Source organism: Podarcis raffonei, chromosome 14 (assembly GCF_027172205.1).
Source record: "Podarcis raffonei isolate rPodRaf1 chromosome 14, rPodRaf1.pri, whole genome shotgun sequence".
NCBI classification, from domain to species: domain Eukaryota; kingdom Metazoa; phylum Chordata; class Lepidosauria; order Squamata; family Lacertidae; genus Podarcis; species Podarcis raffonei.
Window position 1 is genome coordinate 34208587 of NC_070615.1, and position 26827 is coordinate 34235413.

At 41.2% G+C, this 26827-nt stretch overlaps 1 protein-coding gene across 3 annotated transcripts in view; it reads right to left on the bottom strand.

The window, feature by feature from the left end:
• Positions 1-461: 461 nt before the first annotated feature.
• SEC14L5 (SEC14 like lipid binding 5) overlaps positions 462-26827 on the bottom strand; it is a 40395-nt gene continuing 14029 nt past the window's right edge. For all 3 annotated transcript variants that reach the window (XM_053364622.1, XM_053364621.1, XM_053364623.1), the window contains 14 exons: positions 18044-18193; positions 17818-17949; positions 14754-14882; positions 13743-13959; positions 12590-12702; positions 11442-11631; positions 10885-10973; positions 10308-10378; positions 9476-9647; positions 8257-8391; positions 6448-6585; positions 5653-5898; positions 4362-4540; positions 462-3761 (listed from right to left, as the gene is read on the bottom strand). In XM_053364622.1, the coding sequence (XP_053220597.1) occupies positions 3656-3761; positions 4362-4540; positions 5653-5898; positions 6448-6585; positions 8257-8391; positions 9476-9647; positions 10308-10378; positions 10885-10973; positions 11442-11631; positions 12590-12702; positions 13743-13959; positions 14754-14882; positions 17818-17949; positions 18044-18193 (2067 nt within the window). In that variant the 3' untranslated portion in view covers positions 462-3655. The remainder of the gene's footprint in view (positions 3762-4361; positions 4541-5652; positions 5899-6447; positions 6586-8256; positions 8392-9475; positions 9648-10307; positions 10379-10884; positions 10974-11441; positions 11632-12589; positions 12703-13742; positions 13960-14753; positions 14883-17817; positions 17950-18043; positions 18194-26827) is intronic.

Consider the following 26827-nt stretch of genomic DNA (forward strand, 5'->3'; position numbering starts at 1 on the left):
TACCAAAATATCTTTTAATTGCACAGTTAGTCTCTAGAAGAACCAAGCTAGTCTCAAAATACATTTAAGGAACCTCTAAGCCCCCACATTAGGCCCAAGTTTCCATCAGACATAATCAATGTGAGACACTATAAGAACAAAAGAACTTGCTGGATGGGGCCAGTGGTAAATCTAGTCCAGCATACTGTTCTCTCAGTGGTCAACCAGATGCCCTAACAGGAAGTCCGCAAGCAGGATCTGACCGCAACAGCACTTTCTCCTCTCCTGTGGTTTCCAGCAACTGGTATTCAGGGGTATGCTACCTGCAACAATGGAAGTAGAACATAGCCATCGTGGTGCTCAAGGCACTAACAAGACTGGGCACGTGGGATAATGAGGACTGGCAAAGCTTCCCACACTTGTGCACCAGCAATTTGGAGTGTGCCTTAGACAACTAATAATGGATGTTCTTTCCATGCTAATAATAATTAAAGGTTATAGTCTTAAAATACTTATTGTACATGGGATCATACATTTTTACTTACATTTATATCCCATCTTTCTTCCATGATGGAACTCAAGGCAGGATGCATGGAGTTTTCAGGCAGTCTCCCATCCAGACACTGACTTCTGCAAGGCTGCTACATCCTTTGTGTCCAAACTATGCCCTAGGGCCCATTTGGGCAAACAACACATATATATACCTCTGTTGTTTCCAGCTGTTACAGGTCAATATGTACTGGGATCTACAATGAGATGGAAGACTATAGGCAAGGCGGGAAAATTATAGGTAGAAGCAAAGGTCTGGCTGCCACAGGAAGTCAGTAACATAGAGCAGGCTGGTTCACATACCAAAGCTGCCACCCACTTCAGAGGTTGACTCAAGAACTAGGCTGTTTGTCAATTAATAGGAAATTCAGGTTGTCACAGTTAAAACTGGGTTGGAGGAGAATGGGAAGGGACAGAGGACTCTTCTTCCTCCACTGACAAATGGTAGAGAAAATTGTTTTCCCCATCAATATGGGAAGGATCAGTTCAATTATATTGGTCATGACAGGGCATCTCCAATCTTCATCTCCTTATTAAGTCTTTGCACACAAGCTTCATTCATAATCAACAGCAGGTCTGCATAGCCCTCTACCATCCTTCCTATCATTCATATTAGATTCACTCTTGCAGAACAGAGGTGCTGATTAAGCAGGCCCTAACCCTACTAGGTTGCAGGAGAAACATCCTCCTGAGTCTAGACTCGAGACTCCTCAACATCTGAGAAGGAAAACAAAAATTAAGCTTTAGAGAATATATGCATTTATAAAGCTGCCGTCATCATTTATGACACGAAATAGGTCTTTAAAATGAAGCAGAATCTGACAGTAACCTACAGATTAAGTAGTCTGCTGAGACCTTAGCTGAGGCAGATCACAACCTGCTTCACTGTAAGAATACTTAAAAGTGGAACTGGAAACCCTCTTCATTTTCATGGGAAACCTAAAGTACCTGGTATTTCTTCCTCTACAACCCATGCAACGTTTTTGAGACATGCCATTCCCAATACAGTCCAAGAGAGAGAAAGCAGCCATAATTTTCCTTTAAAAAGAGAACTGGAACCATCTTAGACTAGGTATTATTCCAGCAAAGTTGGAATTTGCTTTAAGGATTAAAGTAGATGTTACATCCAAAATATTAAGAAAAAGCAGCCTCAGAAGGCTATGACAGGAACCAGAACACTAATGTTTATGCATGCAGTTACCGGTAACTCTTCCTCCCCACCGTCTGGTTTTTCAGCTCAAAATTGCCCCCTACCTGTTCCCTGCCCCAAGCTGCTTTTCATTAAATCTCCTCTCAGGAGATTGCATGCAACATTCAGCCTTGGACTAAGATAAAGCAACCGAAAGTGTTACTTACACATTACAGCTATTTCCTCAAAAGGATTGCTTGGAATTAGGCTTCTAAGGCAAGCTTGGGCAGCTAATTCCCTGCAGTCCCTCTGCACAGAGAAACAGCAACACTGACGCACTTTGCTGTAGTGACTGGTCCTGCTTGCTTCCCTTTTCTCTCCCCAGCACTGCAGTGCACCTTTGAACAAACACACAGGCAAGCGAAGGCAGCTGGAATCTCAGCTGATTTGTCTTCTTACTTATCCCCTAATTACAGGAAGTAAAAATAAACCTTGCCAAGGAGAACTCGTGTTTCATGCATACTCAGAAGTATCTCAACATTCACCTCTCCTTTTCTTCCCTTTCTATGTAACTTCACAACAATCTTATTATCAATAAACCATGCCCACCCCACAGTGAAGTTTGTGCAGTCCCAGGTGTTATCGTTCCAGGGCATATAAATTTTACAAAATCAAGGTCCTTAATTATTCAGGGCCGTATTACCAGAGCAGTTTTCCAGTTACAATGTAGGCCACAACCTTATCAAACTCAAAAGATTAAATGGAGACCTGTGCAGGTAATTCTGCATAATGCAGTCCTGTGCTCCAAAAATATCCAGTTATGAAACCATGTTTCAGTGAAACAGCCTTACAAAGCTGAATATGATCAGAATTCCTCCTTCTGGCCCCAAAAGATCAACACACCAAAAGGGAAGGGCATATTTCATAATACATACTTGAGTTGTACCTATAAAATGATACAAATAAGTTATTAATTTAAGTCTTAATCTTGTTTGAATAAAGAGGAATTTTCATATATTCATGCACACACACGCGCGCGCGCACACACACACACACACACACACACACTCTTAAAGTGCCCACCCCAACTTGAATTTGTGCCTGCTTTCAAAAATAAGAGCTTCGTCAACACTGTGGAGTTGTTTTGTGCCTGTAGAAATTAAATATTGCTTTGCTTAGCCCTTTGTAATGGAATTCACTTCCTACCCTGAGAGAGGGATGGGGCAGAGATCTACTCATTTATTGCTCATAGACCTGAGAAAAAATGGGGGTGGGGGGGAGTATCAGTGCTTACTCCTTTAAGAAAGAAGGCGTTTCTGTGCACTGCAGGAGAAACTTATGTACATTTTTGGGGTCTCTCAGGGATGCCAAAGCATGTTAAACTAGCTAAATCTAGGTATCTAACCTCAGATATGTTTCCTACTTGAAGTAACCTGGAAACCTTGTTTCCTCCCACCCACCCCCATCTATTTATGTACATATTAGCAGTTTGCATGTAATCCCTGCTACCGAGGCACCTTATGCATCTTGTTAAAACACAAATGGCACTGGCTGATGCCCCGGTGAAACTAGACTAGTTTTTGCTACACATAAGAGACAGCTCTACAGGTCCTAATAGGTAAGGCAACACCAGATAGCTCTACATTTACGTAGAGTTAAGTTGACTGGAAAGAGCCCTTTAAACCATAGGAATCACGTAAAATTCATGCAAAAGTGATATGCAGTCTAATGCACAGATTTGTTAATACACGGTCCAGGAAAATCAGTCTTCAAGGTTTAGAAGCTGCAAGTCTATTCCCGAAAAAGCAAGGATTTCAAGCGGCTCCCTAGAAACATCTTTGTGTCCAAACTGCTGTTACTTGTGTTCCCCTAGAAGGTCATCCCTAGGCACTAGCATTCCGCCACAGGACTCTTTGGCTCGTTCTATGGAGCAGACCTGAGGAAAGCATCTCAGCTGAGCAGTTCATTGATCAGTGTTCAGCAAGTTCCTAGATGATGTTATCTAGAAATCAGAGAGCTGCTCTGCGATTGGTTGGAAGATGTTGTTGCTCCACTGAGCTGTGAAAATCCACTGTTGCAGGATTCCAGACTTGTCATGGATCCCCTGGAATAGAAAGAAAGAAAGATGAAAGTTAGTGGGTTGGGGAAGGGTCAACAACCAATTCACCTTCACTTCTTCCATGAAAACCCCAACAGGATTGGTAATCTCTCATTTGCTGCCAAAAATCCAATTCCACCTTGAAAGAAAACATTTTAAGTGGCAATCCTGATAAATCCTATGAAAGCAGAAACTGGTAGCAAGATTAATACCATCACCATTTTCCATGCTTGCAGCTATCCAGATATGCTTAACTGGATCACCTGGAAGACACATACCAATAGTGGAAAGAGACTGATGGCAGAGCTCTGTTGTCCTGGAGAACTGAGTTCACATGGTGATGCTCCAAAACAGGATTAAAAAAATTGGGAATGCATTCACATTATTGGCACTTGTGAACTACAGGTGTGTTGCAAGCTTATTATCTTATTAATTGAGCAAAACATTATATTGGATTAAAGGACAAAGAAGTAGATCAAAGAAAGCAGCAAGGCAGTTATTAGAAATCCTGCTGATAGCTTTCAAGAACCATACCAAGCACTGAGTGATGCCCATCATCCCCACATATAACAAGTCATGCAATGGCTCCTCCTGCATCCCTCCTACCTGAATTCCTTGGATGCAAGCACCTCATAGTAATACATAATCTTGCACTTGTGGTTGGAGACCTGGAGTGTAGCCAAGACATCATCAACCCGAGAGAGGCTGGTCCCAGCACAGGGAGTTGGGCTGTGCATTTTCCACTGGAGGATATAAAAGCCAGGCCAACGAGTCACATGAGAACCCTGAAAAGTGATAGATAGTGAGAAAACCAATCAGGTAAACATAAAGGATTTATGTTTGTTTGGCTTTGTTTCAAAGCCATCTTGGCATCTTGAAACAAAGGCCAAAAATTGAAGTAAAACTGATGCATGCAGGCCAGGGGAAGTCAACAGGTAGAGTCGTTAACACTTTCCAACTAACTGGGTCTTTTTAGCTGAAACAGGGATTTGCAAAGTGTGATCCAAATGCACATAATCTGAGGTTCCTTGCAAGTTTATCAGGGGCTCCTCAATGACAAGCTTAGTAATGGTAGAGGAGCTTGCTGGGCCAATACCAATCTTTCCCTGCAGTGTGCAGTCAAAGAAGAATATTGGGTGTGCACAGGAATGCACCTTCAGTTCATACAGGGCAATGGTGAAGCTTAGCCAGGGCCCTTCATGAATTGAGCATGTGACATAAACAAGTTCCACTACAACATGCCAGGATTCCATTGCAGATTTGCAGGGATTCCTTGGCAGATATTGATATGGAAAGATCTTAAAAGGAAGAAATTTTGAAACCCATTCCTCTGAGACATAGAACCTAATTCTGTGCAATAGGTTTTCCCCCTGTGTTTAGTCAACAGTAATAACCAGGGCATTCTACTGGATAAAGTATACTGGGCTTTAATATGAGAAGCCTGGGTTCATGTCCAGCCATTAACATATTAGAGGGCTTTTGGCAATTCACTACGCTCTCTGGTTCAGTTTTCCATCTATAAAAGGTAAACAGCAGCAACAAAAATAAAATGCAGTGAGAGGGGGCACTTCACTGCACATTTAATATATTATAAAATATGTAACATCCCAGAACTAAGTGCCACAGGAAGCTTTTTTTCACAGGACAGTTGGTGGATCAAATATGCTCACTAGCAGTTGATATCAAGAAGCTCCTCACCCATGTTGGAATTTCACAGAACAATGAAATGGCCTTATTTCCAAAACTGTTTTGAGTTTGTAAGCCACCCTGGGAATATTTAATGATGGGTACCTACATTAATGTAATTTTAAAAATGAAAAAGGAAGTTCCCAAATATTTATGACAATCAAACCACAAAGGCCCAGCATGAGATCTTAGGCACGGAACCGCAACTGACCTGGATGCTCTCGCCTTCACGACACACCAGCTGGGACTCCACACGGCTATAGTCCACCCCCAGGACCCAGCTCTTGCCTATTAGCTGTATATTATCCCCCACAGTCAAAGCATTTGGCACTGTAGGCTCCTTGCGGCAAATCTCAGGTGCTCTCTTGGAATGGAAGAGGCTGAACACGACATCTCCTTTCAGAATGTCGAAGTCCCAGGTGATCACCGATTCACCTTCCAAGATTTCCACAACTATCTAGATTAGATAAAAAAACGACAGCATCCATCCTGTTCAATTCAGTGCTGGCGTTGCCCCAAAAATCAATTAACTAGTGCAGCAACATCTGGCTCTAAGCAACACAGAAATGATTCTCCTTTTTGGGAGGAACTAGCAAACTCAATAAATATATTTTAAAAATTATTCCAATTTTCTCCTGACTGTGAAGAACCTAAGCACAAGATGCCAAGCCTCACACACTAGCTCTGTATTTGTGGACAACAGTTCCTCCTTGGGGTGCCCCGGTTCAGAATGTATATTAGTTGGGTAATAGGGCTTAGGGAGATCTTAAGTCACAGCCATCCACCAGCATTCCTACCAATACCAGCCTGAGAACTTCTTACAGAGACTCAGAATAACTATAAGTAGGAAGAGTAGAGTTTTAATTCTTCCTTTACAGCATCTCCAAAACCCCACCTAAACCTAACTGCCAAATCTAGAAAAGCACAGAGCATTCACCACACACACATACATTTTGGCCTACTACTTTCAACACTTCTGTTGACCAGAATAACTTCCTCATCCTACCTCATGAGGAGCACCTTTGAATATATTTGCAGAGTGATAGATGGTTTCTGTCCAGAGGCGGATATGATCAGAGATTTCAGGCTCTTCATCTGTTTGATAGAGTGATTTGGGAACAAGGCCACCTTCAGGCACATTACACTGTGGGATGGGGGAGAGATGGGGAGTGAATTTCAAAATGCAGATCAACACTTTAAAACAATGCCAACTGACAGAATATTCCCTACCATTTCATACAGCACAGCCTCACCTTCCTACTATTTAGCAAGTAAAGTGAGAGAACAGAAACAATCTCATCCCCCACCCTGCCCACTAAAGCACCTTTTAACTAGATGCAAACAAGAATAGATATAGCAACCAGATGAATTCTGAAAGCACTTTTATTATTTCAATCTCACTCATTCATCCACATATACATATACATACTTTAGAGAATGACCATTATTCGGACTCGCATGTCCTCAATCTTGCTGTCAATGAAGTAGAAGGCTGGCTGATAAAAAGGCTTTGCCAAACTAAGAAGGTAAGAGGGTCTACTGTAAATAGTAGGAAGCCTAGTCCAGCCTAGAAGCCAGACAGCAAAAAATCATGGAAGCATATTCTACATATTTAAGACAGACACTGCAGTCTGTCTGCTGCTCCTTCAAGACGGAACATAGCAGAAAATGGGACAATGCAGTTATGCAGTTTGTATGAATGTATGCAAACATTAATTTGCAAGACTCATTTTGGGGATTACGGTTAAAGAGCAAAAAGGCAGAATCTGAAGAATAACAGGGAGTTTGGATCTTCAATTTGGTACAGTGTGTCTGTATGCTGCTAGATGAGCTAGAATGCACTGTGAATAAATGTGCTGCTCAGTGAATTTTCTGCTTGTTTATTAAAAATATGTACCTAAAATAGCATAGCATTTAAAAATAGCATATTTTTAAATTGTCTAAGTTTGAATTTTAAATTGCTGCCCTGCCCTGTGACCTTAGGGAGAAAGGCAGGCAAGAAATCAAATCAATAAATAATCTCCAAGCAATTAACAAAACAATGCAACAACATTTAATAACACTTATGTTGAAGAGGTCACTCACTCATTTATAATTGAATCTGTACTATGATAAACCATCCAGTCTGAATTTTTACAATAGTTTTGCCAATTGCCATAAACAGTACAAGTGTTATCTGAACTATGATAAACGATTCATAAGGCAAACCAAGCAGTTTTTTTGCCAACTGCCTGAAGGGGAAAAAATAACTCACCAAAGCATCTTGAATTCTAGAAATTTTAGAAATAAATCACTAATTCTGCTCTAAACAGGGTGCCCCCTGAGGCAGGATAGAGATTACAAATTACAACATTGACAATTGAATGGATCTTACATCAAGGATATAGACAGCATTTTTCTTTTGGCAAACGAAGGACACAGAGACAGTAATGTCTCTGCAGGCTACTGAAAACATTTTTGTTAAAATAAGTAATCTTTCCAACAGAAATATTTTGACTTTATCCAAAGGCCCACATACTGTCCTCCTGCACTGTGTAACAACCCAAGTAATACTGTACAGCAAGTACTAATAATAGCAAAAGTGCAGACTACCATGCCATATTTGTATACAGTTATTAAAGCTTCTCTAGCCTTCTCTCCAAAACTAAGAGTGAAGGTTATGCCCTGATGTTCATACAGAGCTCAGCACCAACAGGAGCTTGTATCTCAATTGCACACAGCACACTAATAGAACTAAACATTTAATAAGGATGTAATGTAAGCAAGATTAAGTCTCACCTAAGAATTTTGTACTACACACTTTCTCCAAACTTACCACACATTCTCCTCCAAGGAAGTCTGGAATCACATCTTTGTCAAGATAATCCACGAGCCCTCCAGGTCCCTGATAATTGTTGCCACTGTAAATGAGGAACTTCTGCCTAGTGTTCTCATTGATAAAGGGACTCACCTGAAATAGAATGTAAAAGCTATTCTTCTCAGGACTCGTTAAAAAAAGAACGGTCAAGTCCCAGCAAAAAGCATTTTAAAAACTCAACCCGCAAGCCAGTCCAAACAAGTCACTCTTGGTCTTTAGCAAGTCTATAACTGGAGGAATATTTTCTTGTGGTAGGGCGGACTTGAAGAACTCTCTGTAAATGCTTGAAATCTAGACCTAGCGATGTTAAAAAAGCACTCTCTGTTGAACTTAGAAACCATAAAATGAGATGAGTGAAGAGGCAGGCTTTAATGTTGGGGTTAAACCATGTAACACTTTACCAGTCACAGTTTCTCCTATAATTGAATAAGAGGGAAAAGTAAAGATACTGGAGGAAGATGTGCTCCACAGAATCATAGAACTGTACAGTTGGAAAGGATCCTGGGGGTCATCTAGTCCAACCCCCTGCAATGCAGGAATCTCAACACACAGTCCCTCATCCAATTTGAAACCATGCCGGTCCCTGATTAGTTTTGCAAATGTGCTGGCAGTTTTTTTGTACATCACCAGGAGGTATATTCAATGTTTCTCTTCTAGGAAATAAAGGTGCTGGTACTCATCATGAAGTTGTTACAGTAAGTGACACATTTTTAACCAGTGCTTTACTTCTAGAAAAAAAGATGTCGGTACTGTGTACCCTTGAATACCCCCCAGAAAAAAGCACTGGGTATTTTAGAGGAAGACTAGAAAGTTACATAAACAAATCAACAGTGCCAAAGTTAATCAGCGCAGACCTTGCACTTTTGAACCCAAGGACTATCCCAAACAAGATATGGCATTATTACCTGTAATACAGTAATACAGTAACTCTCACTGCAAAGGTGTTTTACAGTTTACAGTTATCTTCATTCTGGCACCAAAATATAAATTCTGCATTAAATAAGTTGCTACTACCTGGACAGGAACCTGAACCCAGAAAAGACATATCCTTGTCTGTCAAAACAGAACTCATAGGTTTGCCATTTTCATTCCTTGGTGGGACCCAACAGACTAGTAATATCTTCTCGTTAAGGCCAGAGCCAAGAGTAGGTAGCATCTCCCCAGCACCATCACTCACCAGAGTCCACAGAACAGGGAACACTCTGGGTGCTCGCACAATCAGAAGCCTTCCCAAGGTCTCTGGGTAGTTTTCTTCAACCACTTCAATAATTCTAAGGAGTGCTTTTACTCCAGGGCGCCAGAGGTGGCGCATGTTCAGCCCTTCAAGGTCAACGAGACAGGTCCAAGATCTGAAAGAGGTGAAATCCACAAAGCTGTTTCTCAAGCTACGCATTTGGCATTCAAAACCAGAAACAACGAATACAATCTTCCTGTATGAGGCTTAACGGTGTTTCCACAAGTGCTGAACAGAACAGTGCATCTGTAAATGGCACTCCCACAAATTTGTAAAGTGTGAAAAAAGCCACCGTACATGGTAAAGGACCCCTGGATGGTTGAGGCAGTGTTTGTCCACAGACAGCTTTCTGGGTCATGTGGCCAGCAGGACTGAACCACTTCTAGCACAACGGGACACTGTGACGGAAACCAAAGTGGACAGAAATGCTGTTTACCTTCCCGCCGCAGCGGTACCTATTTATCTACTTGCATTGGCATGCTTTTGAACTGCTAGGTTGGCAGGAGCTGGGACAGAGCAACAGAAGCTCACCCCATTGCAGGGATTCGAACTGCCAACCTTCCGATCGGCAAGCCCAAGAAGCTCAGTGGCTTAGACCACAGCCCCATAGAAGTGACAGGTTCCAGATTAAAATGCATCCTTAGCACTAGCTGTGAAAAGAATTCTGCTCTGAGGACAAGGCATCAACAAGCTTTTAAAAAATGTTCTCTTGCTGCCAAGGTTTACATGAAGCAAAAGAAGAAAGGTGTCACTGCATAACTGCGTGGATACTAACGTGATTGGGCGGCCAAATAGATTGGTGTTTTCCTCACACCTCCTTTGTCCTTCCTCGTTAATTGACAGTACCTGAAAGGAGAACAAAGAAATGACTTCAGTTACTAAGGAACATCCTCATACCTTCTCTAAATTTTAGGCTTTGCAAGTTATGACAAAATTTTACTTAGAACATAGCAAGACCAATTAAGACCCTGTTGTAATATTTCAGGTTATAAATGATAAAATCTCCCCATTGTGTATTGTTGGCATCAGTCTGTCTTCAGAGAAAATGGAGTGCCCCTGGGGGTGATGTCAAACCAAAGGGACCTTCTCAGGGCACAAGCCTGGGCACTGTGTATGAAAATCAGGGGGTGCCCAGACAACAAGGCATTCCGCTGATGTGGTCCAAAAGAAAACAGAGCAGGGTTTTCCTTCTCCAAACCTGGGCTACGTTCCCAGACTGATAAGCCCCATCTGCCCCTCATTTCTCTCTAAAGCACATGCAGAAACTGCCTTCTTGAGTACTGGACCTACTGAAGCCTGAAGCTTTTCTAGAGAAACCATGCATAGATAATACAAAGGCAGCATCTCCTTACATGACGAAGGAGTGACTCCTCTCCCAGTGCTTTCACAAGACCTTTGGTGTCCATCTGACCAAGGCGAAGTATGTAAAGTGGCCTTCCATCTTTAAAGACAAAAATAAACAAAGCAGCTGAATGAATATGTTTTTGCACTGTTTGTGTCCTACTGTACTTAACTGGGAATATTAAAAAATTAAAGGCATGATTGCCCAAGTATGTTCCCATCCAATTTCTTTTTGGAACACAGAGAACATCTCAGGCTGCTTCGCTACATTTGCCAACTTGTGAAATGTGAAATTTATCAACTCTGAAAATGCATGCAGGGAGGTAAGAAGTTTAGAGATGCAACACAGAAGAACAGGGGATGGATTCTACTAAACTTTACTGATTACATCTGACCATTCCTGTGTTACAATAACACTTCTTGGTTTCTTGCTTGCACACTTTCAAAAATTAAGCACAGAAGTACTCAGAGGTGTCCTTAGGTGACAGAGTGACATGTGGCCTCGGTCAACCCACATAACATAGTATGTCCCAGGGCACAGTACGCTGGCTTAAAGTGAGCTTCCCACCTTTGTCATGGTAATGCCAACCACCAGTATAGTATTCTTCCAGAAGAGAAGGTGGTCTCCATGTTTGCAGGATGTAGTCTACTTGGTACTGCTTGCGCCAGGTCAGTGACTGGCACAGCATCTCTCGAGCCTTGTCAATGTTGAAGTCACGAGCCCTCAAAAAACGGAGGATATGTTCATCTTTGGGTATCTGAGCAAAAGAAGAAGAAGGCAAGGCTCATCCTATTGTCAAAGGCATGACCCTTTAAAGAATTCCTGCAGAAGAAGAACAGCTCATATGTCAAATTTTGAAAACACAAACAAACAAACAAACAAACTACTGTCCTCATTAACAATCTAGAATATAGTGGTACCTCCATTTATGAACTTAATTCATTCCGGAGGTCCATTCTTAACCCGAAACCGTTCTTAACCTGAGGCGCCGACCGCTGGCGTGCGACTTCCACTCGCATCCTGGAGCAAAGTTCGCTACCCAGAACACCTACTTCCGGGTTAGCGGAGCTCATAACCCAAAGCGTTCGTAAGGAGGATGGTATGTAACCCGAGGTTCCACTGTACAACTAAGTTTAGGCCCAAGTTATCTGTTTCTTCTGTTCTGTCTAGCGATTGCTGCATTTTAATCACCCAAATCAGGCAGCACCAACACAGGTGGACAACTTGCAAAAGAGCTGCTGGAGGAGAGATGTGTGGAGACCCTAGAAAGAACTGTGAGTAGAGGGGTTTTATATTTGCCACAATTTAGACCCCCGGGGAAACTTAACCAACCTAAGCTGCTGTAGTGGGGTGCTGGGTGTGTGGAGAGTAGCTGAATGAGACACAGCTGTGGGCAGCCTGATTGGGCTCCATCAACCTTGGTGACTGCCCATAATGGTTTTATTGTGTGTTTCTGTAACATTTGTCATTGTTTTTAGTGTTCACTGCTTAGAGATATTTATATATATTAAGTGATATAGAAATGGTCTAAGCAAAAACCTTGAACAATTTCAGCAATGTGTAAAATAGAGGAAAGGCAGGGTCCCTTAAATATAAAAATATGCAGTAGGTACAAGGATACTAGTTCTATAATAAAGCAATTAAGACCACCTGATTGCTTAGTCTGATTAATATTTACTTTCACCAAACAGAGAGCCTTAGCCACAGGCGCTTACCTTGCCTTTGTGTGTTTCTTGCAACCACTGACGGAGTCTGATCAGGCAGCTTTCCTGCATGGGAGTCAATTGCCCTAGGTACCTTTCTATGTAATCAGCATCTAGTTTGTCAGCTGAGGAGGCGGAAGAAAACAGTCCCATAAGGAAGCAAATCAATAAGACCAGTGACATATTTCTGCCAATTATTATTGCTTCCAACAGCAACACTGCAAAACTGCTTCAGTCTTATACAAAAAATGGTGGAATATAGTTGCAATAAAATAAAAATTTAAAAAAATCAAAATAACAATAAATGCAAAATACCTAGATGAACTGGAGTGGAATATCACCTTTATTACAAAGCAGCTAAAGGCACTATTTTTACAAGGGGGAAAATGATATTCCATCAGTGCTCACAAAGGGGACTACAGCAGGACAAAACACAAACCCTTTGCTATGTGGGCACTCTCTGGATATCATAGTGCAAGGTACTGGAACAAGAGTCAAATAGAAACATTTGGAGTAGTGAGGCAGATATGCACCAACAGGCATGCACAGCCAACCTCTAGCAAAGGGGACTCTGTAACAGGAGGAAAATATCCTGGGACTGCAGCTGTGCTGGGAGCAAATGGGAACAAACAAGAGGGAGTGAAGGAGGGGAAGGATTTTCTGGATCGGCTCCATATAATTTTTTTGTTCATGAACTCAGTAGTCCAGAGTAGACCTGATGAAATGCCTTAGGATAAGCAGCTGCCAGACTGCAGGAATGCCATAGTCAAAATTAGGCTCTCCCAAATTATCCAGAACATAAAGATATCTAGTTACAGGTAGGTAGCCATGTTGGTCTACTGTAGCCATAACAAAATAAAATAATTCCTTCCCGTAGCACCTTAGAGACCAACTAAGTTTGTTACTGGAATGAGCTTTCGTGTGCATGCACACTTCTTCAGGTATGCACACGAAAGCTCATACCAATAACAGACTTAGTTGGTCTCTAAAGTGCTACGGGAATGAATTTTTTTTATTATAAAGATATCTAGAGACAGGATTGCAAACTATTGGTCAGGCATGAAAAAAGAAAGGAGGGTAAGCTGTGGCAGGTTTCAAGCTGAAAAATGCTGAAAGCATCCTAGTGAGATAGCAAGGAACTGCTGACTGGCTTACAAGCACATACCATCGGGGGTTGATGCCTCCACAGAGGAGCAGGTGCTGCCTCGCTGTTCTTTGTCACTTCCGTGTGGGGGGGCTGCTGCTGGTACAGTGCCACACTCACATCCTGATGAAGGCCTCTTAGCTGTTTTCCCTCTGACTGCTGGAGGAGTCCATCGGGGGATAAAAGTGATCCCCTGGGAAATCAGTTCCTTTAGATAATGCTCTATCACTTCTTTGCCCTGAAAATTAAATGATTTATTAGAGTCATATTCTCAGTCTATATGGCCTATACAGATTTGTCAATGAAGGATATTTACATGCAAATGCAATGTTTGCCTAGTTAGTGGATGGAGTTCTAGGTGAGAATCTAGGTTCAAATCCAGTTTTATCTGTGAACTGTCATATCCCAGCCATACCCTCTCAGGCCAACGCCAACACACCCACACCCCACACACTTGCAGTATTGCCTATATTCCCTTTAACAAAAATAATCTGGCAAGTTCAAGTGTTCTATCATTTGGAGACATCTATGCAGCAAACACACAAACACATTTGGATGTATAAACATTATCTCATATTCTCTATATTTAATATGTTACAATGTGAGAAATAAACAAAGTAAACCAGGAATAGAAAGATGGTTAATTCTGTTAAAAATATTTGAATTCCCACTTAGGAGAACATCAAGAGCTCGTGTCTTAAACCTGATAGATCCATCCCAGAAAAGGCAGAGCCTAGGAAGGACATAAGGTCTCATTTGGGCACCACAACTTATCAAAACATGTTGTGACCTTGGAGCTGTGCAAGGTCCAACTGCTTGACTCCAATCCAATCTGCTCTCCTGAATTGTGGGCTGATTTAAACCTGCTTTCTTTTTGATGGCCCAGCCAACAACATTCTCTAGCTCTGCTGGCTTGCAGGCAGAGCAGGTCAAGACAATAAAGTGCTTGGAGTTATGCTTGGGCAGTAACTTACAGCAAGTTTTGTCTAAAGTAATTCATTTATTTTATTTATTCAACCAATCACAGCTCACCCGCTTGATGTTGGCTGTGTACTGTTTCATTGCAATTTTCTCCACTGTGTTTTCAAAGCCAAAGAATGACTTGATGTCAAGAGATGCAGATTGTTCAAAGCATGTCCAGTCTTCATTCTCAGGGTGAACCTAACCTCAGACACAGATATGTCACAATTAGAATAAGTGCAGCATACTCTAGAAAGGCTGTTCATGATAAAGGCAAAGAAACCAGTTCTCAAATGTACTTTCTTTTTGTCTGTTCTCCTTCTAAGAAAACTGAACATTTCTTCTGGTGTAATTGTCAAAAAGGAATAAAGTGTGCAGTTGGCAGCTGAAATGATGACTCACCTTGAAAACTGGTTTATATGGACATCTATTGCCTAGTGTTCGTACCTGTTGGAAACAGGGTTAGCGTGGCATTTGAACTGCTTTGCCTCAAGTCACAAAGTTTTCCTGACACTTCAGGGAGTTTTTAGTTTCTGTTCCAGTCACTGTAGCAGTAGAGAGGCTATCCACCCAGTGAGAATGGGTGGAAGATTCTCAGCAAAATAAATTGACTGAGGAAAATATAGAATTAAAGCTAAGCTGAGAATGAACTCATAAAGCTCAGGCTCCATAAAAGTATTCCTCTTTCCCTCTCCCACTCATCAGAAACAACAATTGGTATGCAAATTATAGTGATATTCCATAAAGTCACCCTCTTTCAGAACTCAAGTCAGGTCAAGAACTAGATGTGATGGTGGGAAACCCATGTGCTGAACAGCTGTAAAGTAGGGGAGAGAACACAATCTCCAAGTAAAAAGCTGTGGGCAGGAGGGGTTGCTGAACCCTTCTGATGGTTCCTTCATACCATTTTTCTTCAAGCTTGAAGATCTGAAATATGCCAGCGAGTAGAAAAATAGTGTGGAGGGGGAAGCGACAGTTGGAAGGATTCAGCACCACACCACCCACCATTTTCCCACTTGAAATCACCTGCCTAGCTTTTCAGAATTTGGGTAGTGACCTATATTTGAAGACAAAGGTCTGCTACCTTCATGTCTCATTCCATCCTCAGGCAGCACCTGAGATAAAGCCAAAGAGACAGCAGAATAGAAGTGCCACTGTATTTTTAAGCAGCTGCACACAACACATTTGTTCTTAGCTGTAGAGAAATAGACTGAAATTTAAGAGACCTGTAGGCTTTAGTCACAAAAGGTCACCCAAAGCAGCAGAAGTTCCATGTCTCTCAGCTTTCAAGAAGCTGCTGTCTTGAATACATGCCAACAAAGCAGATAAGTAAGGTAACACAATCTGAGCTTTTGTTTATCAAACACAAAAGGGTATTTAATTGCTTTCCCAGATAGACTAAGCTGCTCTTAAATGTCACTGGTAGAACCAAGCCATAAACCTCTGCTGCACCAAATATAGGCTTACATGGCAGATGACACACCATTGTTATAACAGCTACCTGGCTACATAGTGGTGGGGTTGCAGCAAATATCACTAACAAAAAAATAAGTGGGAGACATAAGGAAGAAAGAACATGAGGCAGGGAATCTAGGAACTACGTTCACTTAGGGTACAGTTGTTCCTTCTGGTTTCTGCTGCTCTAATTATGAAAGTTTTGAAGTGCACAGCTATATTAAGACAATCGATAGTATAGACCAGAACAGCCCTGTACCAAATTCAGCTCCCCCTACCTTACAATCCCTGGGACCAAGATAACAGCAGGCATTTTGCTAATCTAATGTTAGATATTGCAGCTTGGTAACATGTGTGTCAGGCTGGTCGGTTAAGCATTGGCAGAACACAAATGTATGTTCAACTCAAGTGAAAACCACAAACACAGACAGCTTTATAACTGTCCTAGTAGCCCTGTGCTTATCAACACAACACCGTATTTCATGCATACTGGTCGCCACCGCATAATAGTTGCACCTCCCCTTTTCTGGACCCCCGATATGGTCCCAGAGCATTCCCCACATAATAGTCGCAGGGTAACTTATGCGGCACCACTAGGCTTCAGGCCCCTTCATTTCCTCCTCCAGCTACTGCCACCCCTGCTCCCCTTGTACCACGCCATCTCGGCCATGAACTCCTAGTGGGAGCGGAGTGGGAGAGAATGTTTCTCCCCATCCACCTGCTGCTTTTTTATTGTTGTTTCAATGGGAACCAACGCAGGGGATGGCCAGGCCATGTGCACTGAGGGGAGACGTGGCGGGAGGTGGCAGGCCTGGCTGCCAGCACCACTCGTTTGCTGTTCCCACGGCATTCCTTACCAGAACTTCCTGTCCAAATTTGAATGGCTATTCCGCTCTTGCAATGCAAAATATAGAGCGGTTTCGTTCACCATAGAGATTTTGATAAATGAGCGACACCACTGCATGTCAGCAGTCTGGACAAGAGAACATACGCACAAGGGAGGCTTCATTTTTACAGAAAGGTACACTAGTGTCTTTCTGTTTTCTCTCCCCATAACAACAGTTACTTTGTCTCTGGTTCACGCTCACTCTCCCTGTGCCACTGGCCCGACTCCTTGGATCCACCTGCTGTAGTCCCTACTTTTCCACTCTCACATAATGGTCGCACTTTCGTATTTCCCTGCATAATAGTCACACACCCCTTTTTGGAAAGGAAACATCGTCACCAAAAATGCAAACATTACATGGTGAAATATGGTAGCTCTGGAACTAGATGATTTTTCAGCATCAGTACAGTACAGGATCTTAGCTAAAGAGAACCAAGAAAAAAAGAAAAAATAACAACACAATCCCATCTGAAATGTATGCCTCACCATTCAGCAGCCAACTACAATCCCCAGAGCACTTTCCTTTTTTTCAGTTTAGGACACCTCCAAAAGCAGCAAGCAGAGATAACTTATTTTCTTTGCCAGTATAAGTATAAGGGTTACAACCCTTCAAACAAACATACAGAGATGCAAATCCAAACCAGTAAAATCTGCATTCAGTTACAGCCTACTGTACAAGCCTAAGAATGTTATTCCTAGTAACAATAAGACAGAAAGCACTACTAGAGCCACCAAGATTCAAACCCACCCAATGCACTTTGAAGGGAAGGGAAATCTGATAGACAGAATGCTTACTGAATAGTTACATGTCTCCAGGACAATGACACGGTTGGCAAAAGTCTCATTATGAGCTTCAATCATAAGAGTTCGCTCCTTCCAGTTGACCGTGTTTTTTTGTATGAAAAAGACATACTCTACTCCAGCAATCTGAAAAAGAGAAATAAGATTAGCATGTAAGGACTACAATGGAATATATTATGAGCACAGCCCAGGCAGCCTTAAGAGGAATCTTAGCTCTCACCTTCTTCAGTAACCGAGGTGCATCTACATTCAATTTACAGCTGCGTTCAATTATGTGGATGGCTCCATCATCACTCTTGGATTCACTAAGGATCTCACTGCCCAGGAAAACAGGGATCTCTGGGCAAGTGGGGAAGCGCTTCTCATAAGCCTGAAACACACACACACACCCAGAGAGAGAGAGAGAGAGAGAATATGTTAATGCTGTAAAGGCCATTCTTCTGTTCTTGGAATCTTCTTGTTCTTTATCACACAACTCTGCAGCACACATCACTGTAATGAATGAAAATGGATGGTGTTTGAAAGTTCTTTTTTTTTTTTAAAAAAAAAAAGGTGGATGAATGCCTGTGAACCTGAACAGTAACACACACATGGAATCTGCTGTGCTTTTGCTCACTGAATGCCTGTGCAGCTGTGTTTGATTATTAAATATTAAAATAATATTGAATAAAATGATTATGATGTGATTTGGGCTGAGGTGAAACCATGGTAGAGGTCAGTGGAAGTGTTATATCATGGGTGTTATACTCAGACTTCAGAGTGGTGTAACAGAGTGTTGGACTAGGACCTGGGACACTAGGGTTCAGCATGCCCAGTGGTCAGGGGTGATAGAAACTGGAGTCCAACAATATCTTAATGGCCACAGGTACCACATTCTTCATCTACTTTGACTGGCAGCAGCTCTCCAGGGCCACAGAGGAAGTTTCCCACTACTTGCTACCTGACCCTTCTTTCTTTTCCTGGTGGTACCAAAGATTGAAGCCAAGACCCTCTGCATGCAGAGGATGTGACCTACCATTGAGCTGTACCCACTGCCCAAACACAATATGAAAAGTCAGGACAGAAAAACCCTGGATAGCTATTAAAAATAGTAATAAGATATAAGAATGTTACATGCCATGCCCAATCTCTGCTGAGTAGTAGTTAAGATTTTAGAGGGTTCCAGGCACTCACCCAGGGTTGTGTTTCCATTGGAAAATCAAGGCACAGAGGAGTCTGTAGTGTCTTAGAAATATGGTTTATTCATACATATCTACATCTGAAGCCTTCAATGGAGAGAGAGTGCAAAACATTACACCCCAAGAGTGTCCTTTGTTGCTCCTTTCATAGCTTTTGCAAGCTTGGGTCCAAAGCAGCAGCCAATCATGCCCCCTGATTTCTCAGTGCAGCCTCTCCTAGCCAGTGCGCATGGAGTTCTCCCTAATTTCCAGAACACCTTGCCAAAAACCTCTGTGTAAGAGGACAACTTGTTTTCCTGTAACATCACACCCATGCTGCCCTGGCAACCTCCCATAAGGTCTTTTGTCTTGTGGATGGCTTTTGCAAACCACAGAGCCTAGGGCTTGCCGATCAGAAGGTCGGTGGTTCGAATCCCTGCAATGGGGTGAGCTCCCATTGCTCGGTCCCTGCTCCTGCCAACCTAGCAGTTCGAAAGCACGTCAAAGTGCAAGTAGATAAATAGGTACTGCTCCAGCAGGAAGGTAAACGGTGTTTCCATGCGCTGCTCTGGTTTGCCAGAAACGGCTTAGTCATGCTGGCCACATGACCTGGAAGCTATCTGCAGACAAACACCGGCTCCCTCAGCCAGTAAAGCGAGATGAGCGCCGCAATCCCAGAGTCATCTGCGACTGGACATAATGGTCAGGGGTCCCTTTACCTTTTACCTTTTTAATGGCAGGGCCATTATCTCCATCTGCCCCTCTATCTGGCAGAGAAACAAACTCAGCCTGTCAGCTCACCTTTATTATCAAGGCTCTGATTAAACCCTAACACCCAATAATTTAGAGGGGGAAATCTGGGAGATCCCTGTTCCCCCACTAACTCATAACAAGAACTTTTGAAGACTGTTTAATTACTTTTTATTTGTATAAAGGATATTTTTAGTAAAAAAAAATGCATTTCTTTCCTCCTCATTTTTTAGATCGACTTTTAGTTTCAAGTAGCAAGGGATTATTCCCTATTGTTTGACTCCCCTGTTGCCCCCAAGGGTATTGTTTTGTTCTTATTATTGTTTATTATGTATTTTGTATTTTTATGCTGTGTACTTCCCTGAGATCTATGAATGAAGGTTGGTATACAAATTTAATAAATCATAATAAATCAATCGTCATTTTCTAGCTAAAACACAAAGCCCTTGTGTTATGTAAGATGCCCTGTCCCCAACTGGCTCTTGGAAATCAATACAGACTATGGGAAACACACAACTACTGTTATTGTTTTTTGAGCAGTTGTTGTTAGACTGGCTCATACGAAAGTCAGTTGCTGTGTGGCAGAAGTTGACCAATAGATATGTCACAGTAGTAAAGGATCTACAGTGAAGGTCTCCAGAGACAATGCTATGCAGAGCTACTATTTTGGGCAGAATCCCAAAAACACAGAACAATGGAGCATTTTAAGAAATACACAATAGTCTGTTTCAGGCCAATCGCGGGCTCTGGCAAGTGTGGAATGGCTTATACTGAAAAACTCAATTATGCTAGATTTTAGAACACGCCTTTGGACTTCTATATCCAAGACGTTTAACAATCAAGATATTTTGCAGCACAGTCGCTGATCACAACTCAGGCAAGCAGTGAACAGCTGATGTTATATTTAACATGGTTCACCTTTAACATGACAACTTTGCTAAGGATTAAATTACATTTGATGATGCACAAGTTACCATGACCTCTCAACTTTGTGTGGTGCAAAATTCCTGCATGGATCAAATAAGGGGAGAATAAAGTAGGTAAGGTTTATATAGGTTTATTACTCAGGATTTGCTAGGGGAAATGATGATGATAATAATAATAATAATAATAATAATAATAATAATAATAATAATAATAATAATACATTTAGGGATGAAAATCTTCAAAAGATAGATGAAAGTTGTTTCAGCTGGAACTTGAGAAGGAAATGGCATTATGAATAGATGCAAACCCTTTCTATAAAATAAGATGTATTCCTAGAAAAGGTTCTAAAAAGATATACATTAACCCAGCAATTCTCTCAATATATGTGATTTTAAAACAAGATTTGGAGTCCTGCTGAAATTGTGGAGCGGAGCAAAGAGAACCAACTGTATTCTGGCTGATTTTAGATGTCAAACATATCACACGGCAGAGCAAACTCAGTAAAGGCTAACAGAGCCAATGTGCATCTGCATAATTTTCACAAAGTAACAAGCCCTACATGTGAGACTTCTATGGATTCTAACAAAAATTCAGAAGTGTATTTTTTGATCAGAAAAGTGACTGCAATGACAAAAAAGCAATTATTTTGTTTGGTAAAGACTGAAACACAAATGTACAAAGGAGGACATTAGCTTCTTATTAGCTCTTGCATCCTGCCACTATGTCAAGGAGCTTAAGAGTGGCAGTTAAGCCTTACAGCCATCCTGTGAAAGGTGGCCATTTGCCCAAAGTCATCTAATGAAATTTGCAGCCAAGCAGGGATTTGAACCTGAGTATTCCAAACCTGCAGCCAATGCACCTCACTAGCTTTCTTTTAGCCAGCATTTAAGTATCTAAGCCAGTCTTCCCCAACCTGGTGCCCTCCAGATGCTTTGGACTTCAAGTTCCATCTTCCCTGACCTTTTGACCATGCTGACTGGGGCCAACAGAAATTGCAATCCTAAACATCTAGAAGGCAGCAGGTGGAGGGATATCAACACCGATTCTACCATCAGAGGACTACTACACAAGCTATTCTTTCATCTTATCATGGTCTATTTTTGCATGCCAGGTAGGACAATGAGGGAACAAAGCACAGAGGCAGTATCAAGGGCAGCAAACTAGGCAAACCTTGTTGTCAAGCAAAGGAAAAGAACAAGTTCAGCCAATGAGGACAGCTGGCTGAGAACAGCAATGTATGTGTCACTCTGTGTTTGACAAGACAGTTTCCACTTGCCAGGGACTGCAGTGAAATTTCATTAACTGGAATATGTAATCAAAACCAAGTCCTCGGTCAGAGTTTTATAGTTACCTGATTTGCATCTATTCAAAAGGCCATGGCTAGGTTATTTAATCACATGGGGTCCAAGGACTGAGTTTTGTATGTCTGAAATAGGACACTACTTCAAAGATTCTGTGTTCTACATTGTTGTTGTTGTAGTTGTTGCTGTTGTTGATAAAAGTCACTTTCTTCAAAAATGTGATCCAAACCAACTTACAAAAATAGAAATACCAATTCTATGAAAATTCTCTTTCCTATTTCAGGTTTTTCCAATATATATTTCTCCTCTTATGCTTAAAAATGGCAATTTAAATTAATTTCTTTTATTTCTTTTATTTTAGGAAAAAGAACCAGATTCAGTCAAAAAATATTTTTTTAGGCACAGGAACAAAGGAGGGCTAGGAATACCCAGTCTCAAACAATACTATGCAGCTTTCTAAATTAAATCATTGGCACCCTCATTAAAGGCAAAGTGGATATTTCATGGGTACAAACAGAAAGCACCCACACAAGACTATTGGTACATGCTCTGCCCTTCCTGTGGTTGTCTCACAGAACAAGAAAGGTGGGAAATCCATTCTTAAAAGTAACATTGATGGTGTGGTGGAATTGGAACTCAGTTTTGGCTTTTAGGCTTTCACCGCGGATGCCTCTGTTAGATCACTCCTCATTAAAACATGCAGATAAATTTAAGCAACTCCTAGATTTTGAAAGAAATGGTTTCTATAGAATTAGAGATAAGTTTGTAAGAGCTAAAGCAATCGCAAAATAGGAGCTGGTGGCAAAGACAAAAGGCATAAAATTGTCATGGCTGCAACTGTATCAATGATGCACTTTTGTAAAGTCTCTGGAATGCATGGGTGAGGGCTTCGGACCCTTGACACTTTTTGATTCGCTATGTAGCAGACCTAGCCATGACCCAAAACATCTTCCTCCCAGAATCTCAGCACTATAAAACACCTGGCTGCAAATGTTTAACTAGGCAACACTGTTAGTACACAAATTCAACATAGACACAAGTGTACATGTATAGCCGCTATCAGGTTCCTAATAGCTGCCTTGTTGAAGCTGTGACCTAGCCTGAACCTGCTTTGTGCAATACCATATTATCACAACACATGGAGATTTAGCTGTAGGCCTAACAAGGAGCAAAAAGGTGTGACTAAATGCATATTTCAGGATGAAGCACAATGCTCAAATGAATACTGTACAACAGAAGAGCTACACAATAGGAATGCTGCTATGGGGACTATTCCTTCAAGTTATTCAGGGGAAAGTTTCTATGCAAACAGACCTCAGCTATAGCCGTAAGTCAGTACAAAATACTTGGTTTTAATTTTAGCAGATAGTAGAAAAGAATTGTGTGTTCTGCAAGTTATGCCAGCTAGGGCATGCAGATGGAATGGGCATGTGGCTATCCAGAGTCCCATGTATCAGCATTTTGCTCTCAGCATAAGTAGGAACTTCCCATATCTGTATATGAGGATCAGCCTGACTATAAATGAAGCTGTCTGATCAACAGTCCTGATACCAATCACAAATGTGAAGTCCCCCCCCCCGACTGCAGGATAATGAGAGGAGCAGCAAAGAAACTGGACAAAGCCTAGCACCTGTTCCGCAATACCCACAGTGACAGAGTGCACTGTCACAACATCTCTATCTTATGGGCAGGATGAAGTTGTTTCCTATGCATTCTACTTGTGGAAACGTTATTGCCAAGTCTATTTACTCATTTCAACTATATAGCAAATAGTAATGATTAACAGCCCAGATTAAAGTAAAGATAGGATCAGAGTGGCTGCTGGTTTTCCTTACTATTCTATGAAGAAGAAGAAACGTGGGCATTAGAAGTAAAAATTCAAACATATATGTTTTCGCACACAGAGTAGCAAAAGAGAAATTGCAAATGTTCAATGCAAAAAAGTAAATAATAATAATAATAATAATAATAATAATAATACATTTATAGCCTGCCCATCTGGCTGTGTTTCTTCCCCAGCCACTCTGGGCGGCTTCCAGCAAAATATTAAAATACAACAATTCATCAAATATTAAAAGCTTCCCGAAACAGGGCTGCCTTTAGATGTCTTCTAAAAGTCAGATAGTTGTTTATTTCTTTGACACCTGGTGGGAGGTCATTCCACAGGGCGGGCACCACTACCGAGAAGGCCCTCTGCCTGGTTCCCTGTAACTTCGCTTCTCGCAGTGAGGGAACTGCCAGAAGGCCCTTGGCGCTGGACCCTCAGTGCTTGCTCAGAAACCCTTTTCCTAGTCTTCTTTTTGGTCAGTATTACGGCTACTTCCTAGTTATTTTTTCTTCAGGGAAATGCATTTGAAAGTTAGTCCTGTAAGAAAAATCATAAACTGGCAAGCAGTTACAAACCAGTGATGAGTCAGACACAATGTATGAGAGTCTGGAGATGGATTAGCCTATGTATCTGCCATAACTCCCCTCAACACCACCACACACATTCCATGACAGTACAGCTGCCAGGCCACATACGAAGGGGTCAATGAATACTGTAAGCTAGCCCCATATTGTGTCTGAATCTACAATTACAAAATACATCCCTAAGCAACAGTACATTCACAAACCACACAAAGTCATGTTCCATTGCAGATGTATTTCCTATGTGGCTGGAGGGCCTACGCTGCATCTCATGTGCAGAGCCATCCAAGGATACGGTAGGCTACTGGGGACAAGTCTGCCATTTTGACATTCGGATAGGGACAGAGCTCTGTCAAACCACTTTAGCTGCTCTCCACAAACCTCTGAAATCATCAGCTCAAGTCTCCTAACTGCTTCAAAGGAAATTCAGTCGCTAAGGAACTGCTCTTTGCTGCAGGGAGAATCCTCTCACGAATGCAAAGCTTGAGGGAGTAAAAGTCTGTCACATTATGCATATCCGAGTTAAGATTCTGATTTGAGAAACTTTAAATAAAAATTAAAATATTAGGGCCTCCCGGGTCTATATTTTAGGAAGTGGCTGTTTCAAGGAACTAGATTATGTTTGACCTAGATACGGTGACAACTTCTCATAGGATGGATCAGTACAATGTCAGTACCTGATGCTGAGATAAGTATGGGAAAACTAATCCAGTAAATTCATTAAACTCAACCCCATGGAAAGCACAAAGTATTTGCAAATAATCACAGTGGGTCTGCATACCACCCCTTTAAGCACAGTGTCTTCAGAAAGACTATCAAACCACATGTAGTGTAGCAGTGACTACAGCATCTCTGTTACTTACGGAGTGTGTACTGTTGAAAAACATAATATTGTTTTGTTTTTTATATGATTTATTATGCTTATGCACCAACAAGATACATAAAAAGAAAATATTTATGTCATTTGTTACAAATTACACCGTTAACCAAAAAGAATAAATTTGTATAATTGACAATAAATCTTCTTGAAATACATTGACTTCCCGTCTTCTCCATACTTCATTTCTAGTTTACTAACTTTTTGCATAAATCTATCTATTCATTTTACAATAAAACATTATTTATCCTGTATCCTTATTTCTTACTTAGTACAACTACAGAGGTTATTCAAAAGCAGCAACCGAATTTAGACTTCCAGTTGTTCTTAAGATATGTTTTAAGAGGTTCTCATTTTACAATAAATACTTGTTTTGACTTATCCTTCATTCTTTCAGATAATTTGGCTAACTCTGCATATTCAGCTAGTTTCTGTAATCATTCTGACCTCGAAGGGGCTTCTCCAATTACTCGCAATTAAAATTCTCATGACAATGGTGGCATATAGAAAGATATATTTCACATTCTGAGGAATATCGGGTCCTATAATTCCCAGTAAGAATGCCTCTGGGGTTTTTTTGTGAATGCGGCCCCCAACATTTTTTAAAGTTCTAAACAGACACCATCCCCAAAAGGCTTAATTTTATTACATAGCCACCACATATGGAACATTGTACCGGTACAACGAAAAACATGATATTGTTGCTTGATTTTGGGGTTGTATAATTTAAAGTAGTGCTACTGGTTTTAATTTAATTTCATTACATTCGTTTAACATGTGTAAGTTACGTTTGAGTCCATTTTTACAATGAAAGGCAACTAAAATAAATAATGAACCCAATTAAGTACAGTACTATCCTGAATGCCCTATTCCAGTCCTCTGGAGGAAAATATTCATTAAAGAAACACGCTTCCTATAAATCAAAGCCTCATCTCCTCTGAGCAAAAGCATCTATACAATACCCACAAGATTATCATACTGTTCCTTCAAATCTTTCTCCAAGAGATGCATTTCACACATTAGCAGATTTTGAATCATCAGATTGAGAAGTTGCAACACTTGGCACACAGATGGTGCAAACTGCGGTGAAGACTGTTAATACTAACAGAAATACTAAGGTGAACCTCAGAACAGCAATCTACAAGAGTGTGTTGACTGAACCCAGAGGCCCAGCACCCAAAGAGTTCATTCTTTATAAGGATCTTTTTTATTTACCGAGTGGGAATACCTCATTAAAATTGTTTAAAGTAAAAGCTTCCAGAAGGTAGAGATAATATGATCAACCAACACTTTGGCAAAATATTCCCAAAGATACAAAAGATGATCCTACTCTTCGGCAGCACCCCAACTTTTATGTAGTCATCCTCACAAGTTGACATTTTCTACAGTCACTTCCTAAAGCAAAATCTCCACTCAAAGTTTCTGTCTACCCGTCTGCACATTCCTCAAGTGCATTTATTGTATTCTTCATAAGAACAGGCTTTAATGATCCATCTGTTTATTCTGGCGAAGAACTGGTGAATTCCAAACCAAAACAACATAGAGATCCAGGGCTCCACTTGCCTAGAAGCCAAGCCCTTTGA